Source organism: Belonocnema kinseyi, chromosome 10 (genome assembly GCF_010883055.1).
Source record: "Belonocnema kinseyi isolate 2016_QV_RU_SX_M_011 chromosome 10, B_treatae_v1, whole genome shotgun sequence".
NCBI classification, from domain to species: Eukaryota; Metazoa; Arthropoda; class Insecta; order Hymenoptera; family Cynipidae; genus Belonocnema; species Belonocnema kinseyi.
Genome location: NC_046666.1, coordinates 62,395,134 through 62,410,410, shown reverse-complemented (window position 1 = coordinate 62,410,410; position 15,277 = coordinate 62,395,134). Strand labels below are relative to the sequence as shown.

Sequence of the window (15,277 nt, the reverse complement as noted above, 5' to 3'; positions counted from 1 at the left end):
CTTCCCAAATCTTTGCTTCTGTTATTTTCATTACCCTACGAATAAGTATTTTTGAATATATTTTACTTACGGTGCTTAATAAGCTAATCCCTCTGTAATCATCGCACTCGCTTTTATCCTCCTTTCTCTTGTATATTGGTACGATAATTAATAGCTTCTTTCCAATCGTCTGGGACGTTTCCCATCTCGAAACATAAATTTATCAATTCGCACAGTCTATGTGGTATTCACGCGCCACCATGTTTAAGCATTTCAGCGTTAATACCATCCACCCGGCAGCCTTACCCTTTTTCAAGTTCTTAATTATATCCCTAACCTCAGTGACACAGACTTTTTCAATTGAGTTTTGCATCGCATCGTGTTCAACATCGCAGTTGTGGTGTCCTATAGCTTCATCTCCTAATTGTCTCATAAAATAGTCTCTGAAAGCCTCTAGTATTCCGTCTGCATCATATACCATTTCCCCCTACTATTTTTCATGTTAACAATTTCTGTATTTTTGTTTCTTTTCATTTTTTTATAAAGTAGTTTCCTGCTTCCTTCAAAGTCGTTTTGTGTTTTTATCTCTTCTTCTGCTCTAAAGTACTTGAATTCAATTCCGGATTTTCAAAGTATTTTAAAGCAGTTTCTTCTCTTTTATAGTATCACATACATTTTTTGTATTCAAACTTTTCCCTTGTAAAACCCTTAATCTTGTAATTCCTACGCCAAGTAATTCGCAGAGAAACTTCTGACAAACAGGAATATTTTTTTTCTCATGGGGAAATTCAAAATTCCACTTTATTAACCAACTCCAATTTTTTCATATCACTTCAGACGTTTACAGCAGATTTTAATAGGCTTAAAAACTTTTGCATTCTGGATTTTATTTGAAACAGATATATATTCTTCACCCTGAAAGAAATAAACGACATTTCGCTGATAAAATAGTGAGAACTCGTTCGCTCACTGATTGTCACTGATTTTCAATAAAATTTTACTGATTTAAATTCAGAGTAAAATATCTCACATTTATGAATTTATATTTGCAGTGCAAAAATTATCGCTATTATTTTTATGACATATTTTTTTATTGAATTTTTTTGGAATTTGAAATTTATACCTGGTTTTTCTTAGTTTTTCGCAAATTTTCCTCCCACTGTTCTTCATGACTACTTCTTCTTCTACCTCTAGGATTCGCTTGCTCTGACATCATATCACAACACTTTTGTTAAAAAATTAAAAATCCAGTGACATTTCTCTTTCAGAAGACAAAAAATACTAGCGCACTATTACAAGAGGAATGAAAAATAAGTGCACTTTGTCGATATTTCACTGTTTTAAATTTTACGAATTTGAAGCATTGAAATATTCGCAGAATTAAAGAATCCGGCGAATCTCAACTATTAGATGTTTATGTTTTGTTTTGCTTTTGTAAAGTTTGTCATAAAAATAGAACCATTCTATTTAACATAATATTACATTTTTAAATTATTTTACATTATGCACTATTGTTTATTTATGCATAATCCTTTGATATTACCTGATTACTTGATTAGTTTTTACTTTTCGCGCCGGTGAACTGTATCATAAATCGGATCTGAGAACTCTCGCCCCAACCCGCGCGCGAGTCGCCTTGCTGCTATCGGCTTAATACGTTAATAATTTCTGGAATATCAATTCGATTGGGCTAAAATTTTCCAGAAAACTTCTTTGTACTGTTGTTATCAACTTTCTCGCTGAAAGTTTTTCGTTGCTCAAACTTCGCTCGATAAACGAAACGCTGGAAGTTAGAGAATTCTGATAAGCGCCACGCACCAGAAAAAAATAACAACAATTTTTCTTAAATAAATTTTTAAGGTCTTTTTGCTCTATCAGTCGAAGGACATTTTGAACTACATTCTGTGAAAATTTTATTGAAAAATCTTGAAAATTGACTGACTGAGCACGAGTTGAAGTTAAAAACGAATTAAAATTGATTTTTCCAGAAAAGCCAGTTTTTTGGCTTTAATTAGAAGAATAAAAAAGCTACAACTTTTTGCCTGGGGGACAAAAGATGCGCAATGAAATTCTACATCTAGTTATAGTCTTTAAAAATTAAAATACGAAAATGCTTTTGAAGTCTTGCAGGGGCCTCCCCACTCACGGCGAAATAAGTTTATGTGCCCTTCTTCGATCCGGCAGCTCAATTTTAATTTATTCATTTTTTTTCGTATCTACCATGGTTTGACCAAAAAACGGCCTTTTTGGATTTTTCATTATTTTTCGTTAAATAAATTCTAAATTTTCGACCAAATCAAAAAATTTGTTACGATAATTTTGTAGGGCTTTAAAAAATTAACGTTTTTTCTTCTCTTGTCTTTTGTTCATATCAAGCGTTGTTTGGCTTAAAATGTTCATATTAGTTTGTTTTTTTGGATTTTAAAAATGCTCTAATTCTGGTCATTTTCTTTTGAAAGACAAAAGTCAAAAGATTAAATTGTTTGAGTTTCTGAGTAGTATAAATAACAGCACATAGAATTTTAAAATATTGAAAAAATGTGATTTTAAAGATTTTTGGTATGACATACTTCAACGTTTTTCTTTTGACTTTTTTCATATCCTTGCGTTGTTTGGCTTAAAATGTTGATTTTAGTGGTTTTTTTTTGGATTTTGAAAATGCTTTAACTCTGATAATTTTTTTTTATATAGAAAAGTCATTAGAATAAATTGTTTGAGTTTATGAGTACTGTGAATAACCGTTCATAGAATTTTGAAATCCTGAAAAAATGTGGTTTCAAAAAGTTGAGGTACGATCAAATTTTGAATTTTCAACTTTTCGACCAAATCAAAAAGTTGTTATGACCACCTTTTAGGGCTTTCAAAAATCAACGTTTTTCTTCTCTTAACTCTTTTTCATGGCATGCGTTGTTTGGCTTGAAATGTTCATTTTAGTTTATTTTTTGGATTTTGAAAATGCTCTAACTCTAATAATTTTCTTTTTATAGAAAAAAGTCATTAGGATAAATTGTTTGGGTTTCTGAGCACTATGAATAACCGTTCATACAATTTTGAAAGTTCGAAAAAATGTGGTTTCAAAAAGTTGAAGTACAATCAAATTTTGAATTTTCAACTTTTCAACCAAATCAAAAAAGTTGTTATGACGATTTTGTAGGGCTTTCAAAACTCAATTTTTTTCTTCTCTTGACTTTTTTATAGCATGCGTTGTTTGGCTTCAAATGTTCATTTTAGTTTGTTTTTTTGGATTTTGAAATATTGAAAAAATGTGGTCTTGAAAATTTTGAAAACGTGCTCACTTTTTGAACTTTGATCCAAAATAGCTGGTTCACGAACTTGTTCTTTCTTTTTAGGCCTTAAAAAAGTGACAAACACCTTCGTAAAAATCGTTTTTTCTGACTCAGTAGGTCTCAAAACGTGAAGATTTGATGAAAATCGACAAATGGTTCCTTTATTGCATATTCAATGTTGTTTTTATTTTATGTCTCTTTATTTTAACAACTTTTAATTCTTTGGTAACTCGTGTTTCTCGCGTATAAAGGTAGTTGTGTCAAAAATCAGTTCTCTGAAAAATAATTTTTCTATGATTTTAAGAATTAAAATAATATGACTGGTGATGTTTTATTATTATTGTTAATGAAAAAATTATATGAACAATGTTGTTTGAAATTTAATTTTTTTTGTTAATACCGCTTCTTTTCAATAAAAATAAAAATACTTGAATGGCTACAACTCTGCTGTTTTAAATTTTGAAAGTAAATTTTAATATGGTTGAAATCCTCAGCAGAATGTTGAAAAACAAAATTAAAACAGGTTACTCTATTTTAAGATTTATTTAGTTATTTGCGAAAGTAGAAACAATATATGTGTGTGGATAGTTTATGTATCAGAAGTTCCGACCGTTCAAATGAACAAAATGTTTTTCGACATTTCTATTTTACCCATAAATATTTTCCAACTGCAATTTAAAATATGCATTACAATTCTGTTTCAATAATTATTTATTTACAATATAAATGAACAAACATTTTAGCACTTTTTCTGGTTTACAAAGTCATCAGTAAAAAAATTCGTTCATTTGCACGTTCAGAACTTCAAGCACATAGAATGTTTGCCCTAAAAAATAAGTCATGATTTATTAAAATTCAACTACTTTACAAGAATACTGAAAAGGCATAGTAAGAAAGAAATCGATCGCAAAAACTATTATTAAAATACATAATTATTTTTCCTGAGTTTTAAATTTAATTGTATTCAATAATTTAATTGTAATATTAATTGTTATTGTATTTAATAAAACATGATTGAAAATATTTTAAAAATATTTACGTGAAACTGAGGAGGGGGTGGGGGGTCAATAAATTTGTGACGCAATTTAAGGATGTTTATTGGCAATTTGTTGTCAAAACCAGTTTTGAGGCAAAAATTTGAGCTATCCATACAATTTTAATTATTTTGTACCGTATTTCTGAATTTTGGAAAAATTTTGAACTTAAATCTGCTGTTCTGAAAAGTTCTCTTCCAAAGTGGAAAAAAACTTGAAGTAGTATACAGTCTGACAGAAAGTTGTAGCACTTTGAAACAGAGGCGTCGAATTATTCTTTGAATTAAAAGCTTTTTACTTGAACTTTATGTAATATTAAAGCGCTTTCATAATCAGATATTTATACTTTAAATTCCCTTAAATTCATTTTTTGCGTTTTAAAATAATGATCAGGTGGCGTGTTTCTATTTTAAAGGTCCCTGTTGCTTGCAAGGCATGTCCCTGTGGGCACTCGTTTTTCAACGCTCGTCGCAATTCCATTAAGAGTCCACCTAGTCCAGATGGTGGTACAATGAAGACGAGAAGAACCAACCGTATTAAGCGTGAAAAGCCAAATTATTATGATGCATTAGAGTACGACAAGCAGACGAGAAAAAGTGCGAAGGTAGGATTTTTATTTTATTTTTTTGATTTTTAAAACATTTCGGAAATATATAGAAACATCTGGAAGTGCATCTTTTAATAGAATGCACGTAGAAAATTCGATCCAACTTTCCTTTCCATTGGTTAGAACATTATTTGACGATTCTTTTATATTCAGATATTTTCGTTCAAGGGATGATTTTAGACCTTTAAATTTTAGTAGTCATTACGGGAAAAATAAATTGCTATTTTTAAATTTTATTATGTCAGTCGGGTGTCTGTTTTGTTTAATTAAAAACTAGCCATTCACGGAGAAAAATTGATATTACCCGCTAATAGAAAATATGTAATTTGTTGAAAGTATCATTGGGATTAATTACTAATAAAAAAAATATTAATTTTATGATTACTTAACAAATTTTACGTGCATAAATCAAATAACTTAATAAGAAACCAATAATCCACTCAAAGTTTATTTTTGTCTATTTTATTTTTTTTAGCCACGTATTTATACTTTGCAATTGATTATTTTTCAAAAAAAACTCCCAAATAAACTCAAAATACACCATTTGCTTAGAATTGAGCTAAGTAAGGACGATTTGGAGGCCATTAAGCGAAATTTTAATTTTGACTAGACTTACGTGCAAAAATTTGCCATGATGGGCACCCGGGCACAAGGGTGTGCTCACAAGGGTTAAATAAAGTTTTTCATAATTTGAAGACTCAGCCCAGGCCTCACAGACCCAGAGTCAGGGATTTTAAGAAAAAATACAAAACGTCAGGAAATTTCTGCAAGAAATAACGGTAAAAAATAATAGGACTGTCACACAGTCACTATTAGTCACTTTTCTTCTTAAATAATTTTTAGTCACTTTTTTCAATAAATCAACTCATGGATTAATCACTGTTCATTTCAGATACATACCTATTTCTGAATTATATTAAATTCTTTTGAAATATTTCAGGGTATTTTTAAAAATTTCGAGAAAAATTGACGACAAATTTAGCCAATTTTTTTTGGACCTCCCTGGCGACCCGGGTAAGAAATATAAAAATATTTTACAGGTATTAATTTCAAAAAATGACCCCTGTTTAGGGGTTGAGAAGACTAAAAAAATGGAAAAATAGAAAATACCACTAATTATGAAATCAATTTTATTGTATTGTTTCGATAAAATAAACCTTAAAAAAGTAAAACCACGTATTTCCTTCATTGATAAGGGGTTGATGTGAAATATTATTTTATAATTAGCGGTATTTTGTTATTTTCTTAAGCTCTTCTCAACTCCTAAATAGGAGCAGTCACATTTTGTGCCCTATTTTCAATTTTGTCACCTTTTGTCAACTATTTTAGGATCTTGTCACCTTTTTCTCCTATTTTGGGATTTCTTATCTTTTTTCACCTTTTTTCAGATGAAAAAGCATAATCTTAGGATTAATTTTCAATCCAAAAATACAAGTGTTTAATAAATCAGTTGAAATTTTGTTAAAAAAGATTATTTTTTAAGAAAACAGTTGAATTTAGATTAATTATAAAATAAAAATATGATTTTTTAAAAATAAAAATAATTTGCTTTAAATCAAAAAGGATCAATTTTTAACCAAAAAGATTACTTTAAAACAAAACAGTTAAATTTTCAACCCAATAGTAGAATTTTTAACAAAGAGATGAATTTTTAGCCAAAAAGTGATATTTTTTTTTAGCAAATTGTTGAATTTTCCAATCAAAAAGACGAATTTTAAAGCAAAACAAAATTTTCAATCTAAAAAGTATAAACATTCGACAAAAAATTACGACTTTTTAACATAATAGTTGAATTCAGATTAATTCTGAAAAAGAAATATAATACTTTTTTTTTTGATAAAAAGAACTCACTTTCAATCGAAATAGATTTTTTGAACCAAGAGGTTAATTTTAAATAAAAAAAGGTGACCTTTGAAGAATCTAGTTCAATTTTCAATAAAATAAATAAACCTTCAAACAATTTTTATCATTTTTGACTAAACACCAGAAATATAATAGTAGACTTTTCAATAAAAATTATTAACTTTCAAATATAAAAGGTGAATTTTCAACAACTACAAAAAAAATATTTGTCTACCGAAGGATAAATTTTCAACAAAAAAGTATGAATTTTCTACAAAAGTATACATTTTCAACCAACAACGATGACTTCTTCAAAACAATCGTTAAATTATCACAAAAAGTATGTTTTTTAATTAAAAAAGTTTATTAATTAAACAAAAATATAATAATAGACTTTTCAAATAAAAAGAATTAATTTAAAATAAAAAAAGATGAATGTTCAACCAAAAAATATTCATTTTCAATAAAACATGAATTTTCTGCCAAACAATTTAATTGTTTGTCCACTTTTTAACAAACAAAAGACTTTAATTTTCAATAAAATAATTCAATCTTTAAATAAGTAGCAGAATTTGTAAACAAAAAGTAGAATTTTAAACCAAAAAAATTATTCATTAAAAATTCCACTCCTTGGTTGAAAGTTGAACGAATTTTTTTTAATTTAATTTTTTTTTCGTTGAAGATTCATAATTTTAGTTAAAAGTTCCTTTTTTTTGTTGTTAAAAAATGCAATTAAAAATTCTTTTTATTGTAAACAAGTTTTTTTGTTGTTATTATTTCATGTTCTTATTTTTAAAATTAAATTGTTTGATAGAGAATTAGGCTTTTTGACTTGAAAATTAAAAAAATTAGTATAAAATTAAACTGTTTTGTAGAAAATTCGTTTCTGCTTTTTATTGAAAATTCATTCTGAATGGAATATTTATATACTTCGTTTTTTACTAGAAATTCAACTTTTTTGTTAAAATTTCAACATTTTCGTTCAAAAAATTTTTTTTTTTAAATTCGTCTTTTTTTTGTAGAAAATCAACTTTGTCAAAATCTAGTCATGTTGAAAATATATACTGTTTGGTCAAATCTAACTGTTTTTTATTCGAGTTTTGTTGTGGAAGTATCAACTATAACATTTTTGGATAAACATTAATCTTTTTTGTTGAAAATTCAACAATTTGCTTAAAATTATTTTTAATTCTTGACTGCAAATTTTTTCTTGGTAGAAAATTCACTTTTTGGTCAAATTCATTTGGTAAATCAGTAGAAATTCATCTGCTTAATTTTTTGGTTAAAAATTGAACTTTTATGGGTTAAAAATGCAGACTATTCATCTTTTTTGTTTGAAAAATCAACAATTTGTTAACGGATTTAACTATGTTGTAAACAATTAAATGGTTTTGTAAAAAAATAGTTTAATTTTTTTAAATTTAAAAATATTTTATATTTCTTTTAAATTGAAAAATAGTTTTAATTTTTTTTAAATTGAAAAATAGTTCTCAGTGGAAATGTAAATACTTCATTTTCAGGGTGGCCGTTTTAATCAAAGAAAAAAACTTCTAGGCATCTTTCGTTTTACAACAAGTTACAACAAGTTACAACTTGTTTGTCTTATTTAACATTTGTTTATCACCTATTTGTCACTTGTTTCAGAAAAAATGTCACCTATTTACCTTTTTTGACGACAATAGGTACTGTGATGACTGTAGGGGTAATTTTTTGAAATTTAAACAAAAGCTAAAAGCCATGCGTACTTTGGGTTTCCATGACGAGTAACTTGATACCTATGACATTTTTTTCCCCCAGGTCGCTCGCGATGTCCAAAAAATAGGCTAACACCAGCCTATTTTGGCGGCACACTTTGTAGTAGATTTCAATCATTTTAGGGGATTTTTAAGATTCTAGGGTATTTTAAAAACTTCTAAGGCATTTTAGAGAGCTTTTAATTTCAAATGTTTTATGGAATTTTCTATTAATTTCATTAATTTGCAGGGATTTCAAAACGTTTGAAATACTTTAGGATACAAAATTTGTTAGAATTTCGTAAAATATTGAACGATTTCACAGGGTGTATATTATTATTACACCATTAAACCATTTTCCTTTCGGGGTAGGCGTGACTTACTCGGTAGGGGAAAGGAGTTGTGTGTGGAAGGGATAGAGACTTTTCAGATTGATCCAGAATTCTCGTGCTATTTAAGTAAATAACACGTTCGTTCCGCAACACTGCTCCAACCCATGTTGCTGATCAATCTCTCTAGCAATCACCTAAAGCGAAGAACCTCACGAAGTCGTTATGTAAGGTTCCTCACTTGGGTCCATTAGTAGCCAAGGTATTTTGTTCCAGGCGTCATTCACTCTACTGACACTCTTTTTATTAACTATTTGCCGACATACTTTCCTGTCCTGGCATACTTCTCTAGCTTCTTTTATGTCCATGCATTTTTTCATACAGGCTCTCGTGTTTCTGTGACTTCTTATGTCTCTTCTAACTAGGGTCTCATGCACACATTCTAACCATTCTTTCCGCGGTCTACCTCTGGGCACGCTGCCATTTACTTTACCTTCATACACTTGTTTCGTTAGTCGTTTATTTGCCATTCTCTCAATATGTCCGAACCATCTTAACTGATTTCTTTCCCATGTGTCTACTAGCGTCTCCTCTGCACCACATTCTTGTAGAATTATCTCGTTACTTACTTTATCCATCAGGGTTTTCCCGCATATTATGCGCATGAATCTCATGTCAATTGCGTTAATTTTACTCTTATCTTTTTCTTGATAAGTCCATGTCTCGCTACCGCATTATTCAGTCGGTACAAATACAGAATTATGTATTGCCATTTTAGCTTTATTTGATAGATTTTTACTTCTGATAAGGGGACCAACTCTACCAATAACCTTCTTACCTTCATTTATTCGTCTATCTAATTCCTCATCTATCTTCCCGTCCCTAGTAAATAAGTTACCAAGGTATACGAACTTATCAACTTGTTCAATTCTCTCATTTAATAAAATATTGCATAGAGTTTTCTCACTCTTTCCTTCGAACACCACAGTTTTTGTTTTATTTGCGTTAATTTTGAGGCTCATGCTCTTCATGCTTGCATCTAGTTTATTCAACATTCTTTGTAAGTCTTCGATAGACTCTGCCATATCAACCTTATCATCTGCAAACGCTAACCCACGTACCCTTACTGTTTCGAGAACCACACCCTCTTCGTCGAAGAGAGCCATTCTTAAACACTTGTCCATAAATAATATAAATAACCATGAAGACATAACGCATCCTTGTCTAACTCCTTGAATAATATCGAAACAATCACTCAGTTTCCCATTCACTCTTACACTCGCTTTGCTACCTGTATATATTGTTTTTATAGCTTCTAGGATCCATCCATTGACTCCATACTCTTTCAGAACTTCCCAAAGTTTACTTCTATCTACCTGGTCAAAAGCTTTTTCTAGGTCAACAAATGCACAGAAAACTTTTTTTCCTACTCTCAAACTTTTTTCTGTTAGTTGCCTTAAGCTAAATATTTGATCTGTACATGACCTTCCTGGCATAAACCCACTTTGGACTTCCCAAATCTTTGCTTCTGTTATTTTCATTACCCTACGAATAAGTATTTTTGAATATATTTTACTTACGGTGCTTAATAAGCTAATCCCTCTGTAATTATTGCACTCGCTTTTATCTCCCTTTCTCTTGTAGATTGGTACGATAATTGCTTTTTTCCAATCGTCTGGGACGTCTCCCATCTCGAAACATAAATTTATCAATTCGCACAGTCTATGTGGTATGGACGCGCCACCGTGTTTAAGCATTTCAGCGTTAATACCGTCTACCCCGGCAGCCTTATCGTTTTTCAAGTTCTTAATTATATCCCTAACCTCAGTGACACAGACTTTTTTAATTGAGTTTTGCATCGCATCGTGTTCAACATCGCAGTTGTGGTGTCCTATAGCTTCATCTCCGAACTGTCTCTGAAAGCCTCTAGTATTCCGTCTGCATCATATACCATTTCTCACCTACTATTTCTCATGTTGACAAATTCTGTACTTTTGTTTTCTTTCATTTTTTTATAAAGTAGTTTCCTGCTTCCTTCAAAGTCGTTTTGTATTTTTATCTCTTCTGCTCTAATTGTATCTTTACTTTCTTTAACTAATCGTTTATGTATCCTGTTTTCACGTCTATAATCATTTCTACGTCTATTTCTTTCCTCATTGCTAAGACCTGCGATGTTCAAAGTTCTCTTGTACGCTTCTCGTTTTGCTTTTTGGGCAGCCTGAATTTCATCATTCCACCACGCATCAACAGAAATTCTTCCTACAACTGCGGTACCACACACTTCGATCGTACATCTAACAAGGATATCCCGTAATATTGTCCAGGCGCCCTCTATATCTTTGTTTTTTATACGGTCCTCCCATGTTGCCCGATCTATGCTTTCGATTATCTTATTTTGGAAATCTATTCGCACATCCGGTTTCTGTATGTTCTCAATTGGTTTTAAGATATTTTAAAAGATGGATTTTCACGAGATTTTATAATCTTTTAGTCGATTTTAAAACATTTATTAACGAGAAGTAAGGTATTTTGTAGGATTTCAAAGGATTTGAAATATTTTAGGGAATCGTAATAAAAGGTCGCAAGGAATTTTTAATTGATTTCAATAATATGAAAGGATTTCAAAGGGTTTGAAATATTTTAGGTTCAATCATTTCCTAGAATTTCGGAAGATATGAAACAATATGAAACGATTTTACAAGGCCTTTAAGGTTTTAAGATATTTTAAAAGATTCCAAGAAGTTTTATAAGATTTTACGTGGATTTCAGTGATTTTAGGGGCGTTTAAAATCAATCAAGATGTAATAAATTTCCAATATTTGAAAAAGTATCATCAGATTTCATGCAATTTCACAGGGTTGTATAATGTTGAAATGGATCTTAAATAATTTATTCACAAGAAGTGAGGGATTTTCGTAGGGTTTCAAAGATTTAAAGAGATTTTCAAACATTTTTTGGAATTTGCCCTCAATTCTCGTTAATTAATCCTGTGTTCTTTCAAATCCCTTTAAATTCTTTTAAATCCCTTTAAATTTTTTAAATCCCTTTAAATTCTTTTAAATTCCTTTAAATTGTTTTTAATTCTGCTAAATTCACCCAATTCAATGAATTTTCCAAGAAATCTAAATTAATTTCAAACATCAATTTTCATATTTTTGAATTATTTTCAATTTTCTTAAATTTAACTTGATTTTTTTAGAATTTCATCGAATTTATTTCATTTATCTTAAACACCTTAAAATTTTACTGATATCAAAGTAATTTTTTATATTTTTTAATTTATTTCCAATTTGAATTGTTTTTTAGTCATTAGTCAATTTTTTGGTTATAAATTAGTGGAGTTTCAAAGATTTGAAGTTGTTTTTTGGAATTCACCCTGAATTTCTAATTCACTTGAATTTTTCTCTAAATTTACTCAATTCGACTTAATTCAGTAGATTTTTTTGAGTTTTAAAAGTTTTTATTTGATTGATCCTAAAGTCTTTCAATCTCACCTTGAATTCTTAGGAATTTTATCAAATTCTTTTGAAGTCCCTGGTATTTTTCTATCTCATTTCAAAATTTCTGAATTCAATTAAGTTTTTTTTTCAAAATTTACCTTGAATTTTTATGAATTTTATCGAATTCTTCTCGTTTATCTTAAATTCCTCTAAATTAATTCCAATGTTACAGTAATCAATTGAATTTTTTTATTAACAATTTTTTCCATTTCATTTGAATTCTTTTGAATTTAACTTGAATTTGTGACTGAGCGCGGAAAAAGTACCCACTGAGCGTGACAAAAAGTATTCTTTGGTCCCTATATTTTATTCCATAGGGACTGTGAGGCCTGCTCAGCAAAACTTGGCTTGACTGGAAGTCTGTAAAAATCAGTTTAAATTGAAGACTTCACAGCTGACTTAAAATGTGCAGGCCTCTAGTTTTTAATATCTATTTTTCTCCGCATGTCCTGGAACAATGTTGAATTTACCTAATGCCCAAATTTCCAGCTGGTTTTTTACAAACAATTAATTATAATACTTTAACAGCTTAGGAGGGGAGTTGAGTCAAGTACAGATATTGACTGTAGGCAATTGAATAAGAAGAAGAAGAGGAAAGGAAAGGGCAAAGGAAAAGGTGGAGGGAGCAGTGGAGGGGGTGATGATGATGATGAAATGGAGGGTGTGAGTGGATTGTCACTAGAAAAACAGCTCACCTGCTCCCTTATTTTGCAAGAACTGAATAACAAAATGCAAATCGTCGCTTGGAAGCCGACGTGAGTAGATTAAGATGGCCAAGGGAAAATTTGCAAAAACATGTTAATTATAAGATGCAGTTCAGAATGTTGTAACTGCCAACCAAATATTCAGGGTGCAATTGTAAAGCTTGTAGGCTTTATTCCGGGATATGTATGACTTGTGATAGATATTTAACTTGTATCAAATGCATGTTTATTAGTATTAAGTAGATATAAGTGTATATACAAATTCAGGCCAATATTTCTAATTACATACTCCGATTCTTATACTTTTTTTTTACAATCTCGCTATTACAAAATATGAATGGTCGAATCTAACCAGTTAAGATAGGGTACTATGATTTTTATCTTGTTCGTTCTAACTGGATCGATTTAAATTAAGTAAGCTGGTACAAAATTTCGATCAAAAATCTTGACTATTACATTTGAAAAGTCATGGGACTGATTTTTCTTACTTAAAACGATATAAACCCAGTTTGTGTTATAATGATTCAATACAATTGTATCAAATTCTTTCTCCTTTTTTCATTTATATTTCCTGAAGAAGCCTAAATTATTACTTTGATGTGCATAATATCGAAACGGTAACTTATTTAATTAACTTTTAAAGAATTATTTAACTTGTGCCGAAGTGCTGACCACAAAAAAGAAGTTAACATAAATCTAAAGATTAATTGTTTACTGATTTTTGTACGGTTCGGCTCTTACAAACTGCAAGGTATCATCGGAAAACTTTAATCGCGAATCATCCCTTTACCTGAATAACTGGACCATTTAATGATTCTATTCCTCTCGCTATGGCTAGATCCAATATAAAAGTATCAAAATTTGAATCATTAACTAACGTGGTATACAGATTTAAACATTATGGTAATTAAAGAAATAGTGAAATTATATTACCTTAGGTTATTACGTAGAAATTTATAGATTAAAATCGAAAAAAACCAATCATTATATTTTATTAAAATTTTTTAGAATTTAATTTCAACTTGGACTCGTAAAGGAGTCCAAGAGATTGCCTAAAAGGTGCCAGATAGTTTTCCAGTTAAACTAACAAACCATGTTCGTCACGTACGAACTAATCAAAATCTATTTTGATTTCATAAACTCTCCTGAAAATAAAGTGCTGCCTAGAATTTCGTGCACGCTGGGGGAGGCTTCCCCAAAACTGAAGGAAGGGCTAGAGACTCGTCTTACCTGTTTTATTTTTATTGTTGGTTGGTACCCTTACACTTGACTGAGAGTCGTTATATTCGCCACATGGATCAAGGAGCTCTAACTCATTGAGCAGTTCCTCGTCTTGTTTTCCTTCAGAGACTTAAGTGCACGGAACTTAGTTGCTGTCTGCTAACTATACAAAGAATTTCGTGAAGGGGGTTGTACCAAAATAATGTTGTAAGAAAATTTTCCCGAACTCTGATTTTATTTTAAAACACAAGACATAACAAGATGCCATAATACATAAGAATAGAAACTGTAAGGGGACAGGCCAGAAAGAAGGAAAGTGGCCTGGGTTTGTAATTAAATCCTTTTGTATTTTCACAAGCGGGCGAAAACCTTATAATTTCGTGGGGGTTTTTAATCCACTCTAGTCTTTTATTTTGATTTTGTGGCACTGAGTTTAATTTTTTTTCGTCCAGTTTGTGAACCCTACTGATCGACCATTCGATTAATTAATGCGGCTCGTTCCCGTATACCGACAACAATTAAACGCAGAATATTCATTCCACTCGTAAAAAATTGTATAATTAAAAAGATTTCATGTCATAATTGTGTTTTGAAGGGCGAGCCTATACCCCACTCAAGGTATGGCCCTCGTCACAAACGTTGCCATTTTTATAAGAATAAAATTTACCGATAGTGGTTCATTATGGTTACCCGAATGAGATAATCTCGGGGGAATGGTTTTTCTAATCAACTCCAGTAGCCCTCCAAACCGATAAATCCATTCAGGACGAAGGCCGACAAGTTCTTTTTCCCAAATAATTCTGTATCAGGAATGACATTTAAATAAAAGAATTCCATTTCAAAAATAGTAAAAAATATTTTCCTATGTCTGAGTGACATAATAGCTAAGATTCGATGTCTACGAAAAGGTCTTTCATTTTTTGTTACCGTGGTAATAGCGGGGGGGGGGGGGGGGAATTCGGGAATTGGAAATTCCAAGAAAGGTGCAGACATAATGAAAGGCTGGAAATTCTAAAGATATGCAACATTTATTGCGACTTG

At 30.4% G+C, this 15,277-nt stretch overlaps 1 protein-coding gene across 1 annotated transcript in view; it reads left to right on the top strand.

Annotated features, from left to right (window-relative positions):
- The window catches only part of LOC117181873 (UPF0547 protein C16orf87 homolog), a 35,060-nt gene extending 19,993 nt beyond the window's left edge, over window positions 1–15,067 (top strand). Inside the window, exons 2-3 of the mRNA XM_033374888.1 lie at window positions 4,716–4,904; window positions 12,840–15,067. Coding sequence (XP_033230779.1) covers window positions 4,716–4,904; window positions 12,840–13,070 — 420 coding nt within the window. The 3' untranslated portion in view covers window positions 13,071–15,067. The remainder of the gene's footprint in view (window positions 1–4,715; window positions 4,905–12,839) is intronic.
- The last annotated feature ends 210 nt before the right edge of the window (window positions 15,068–15,277 follow it).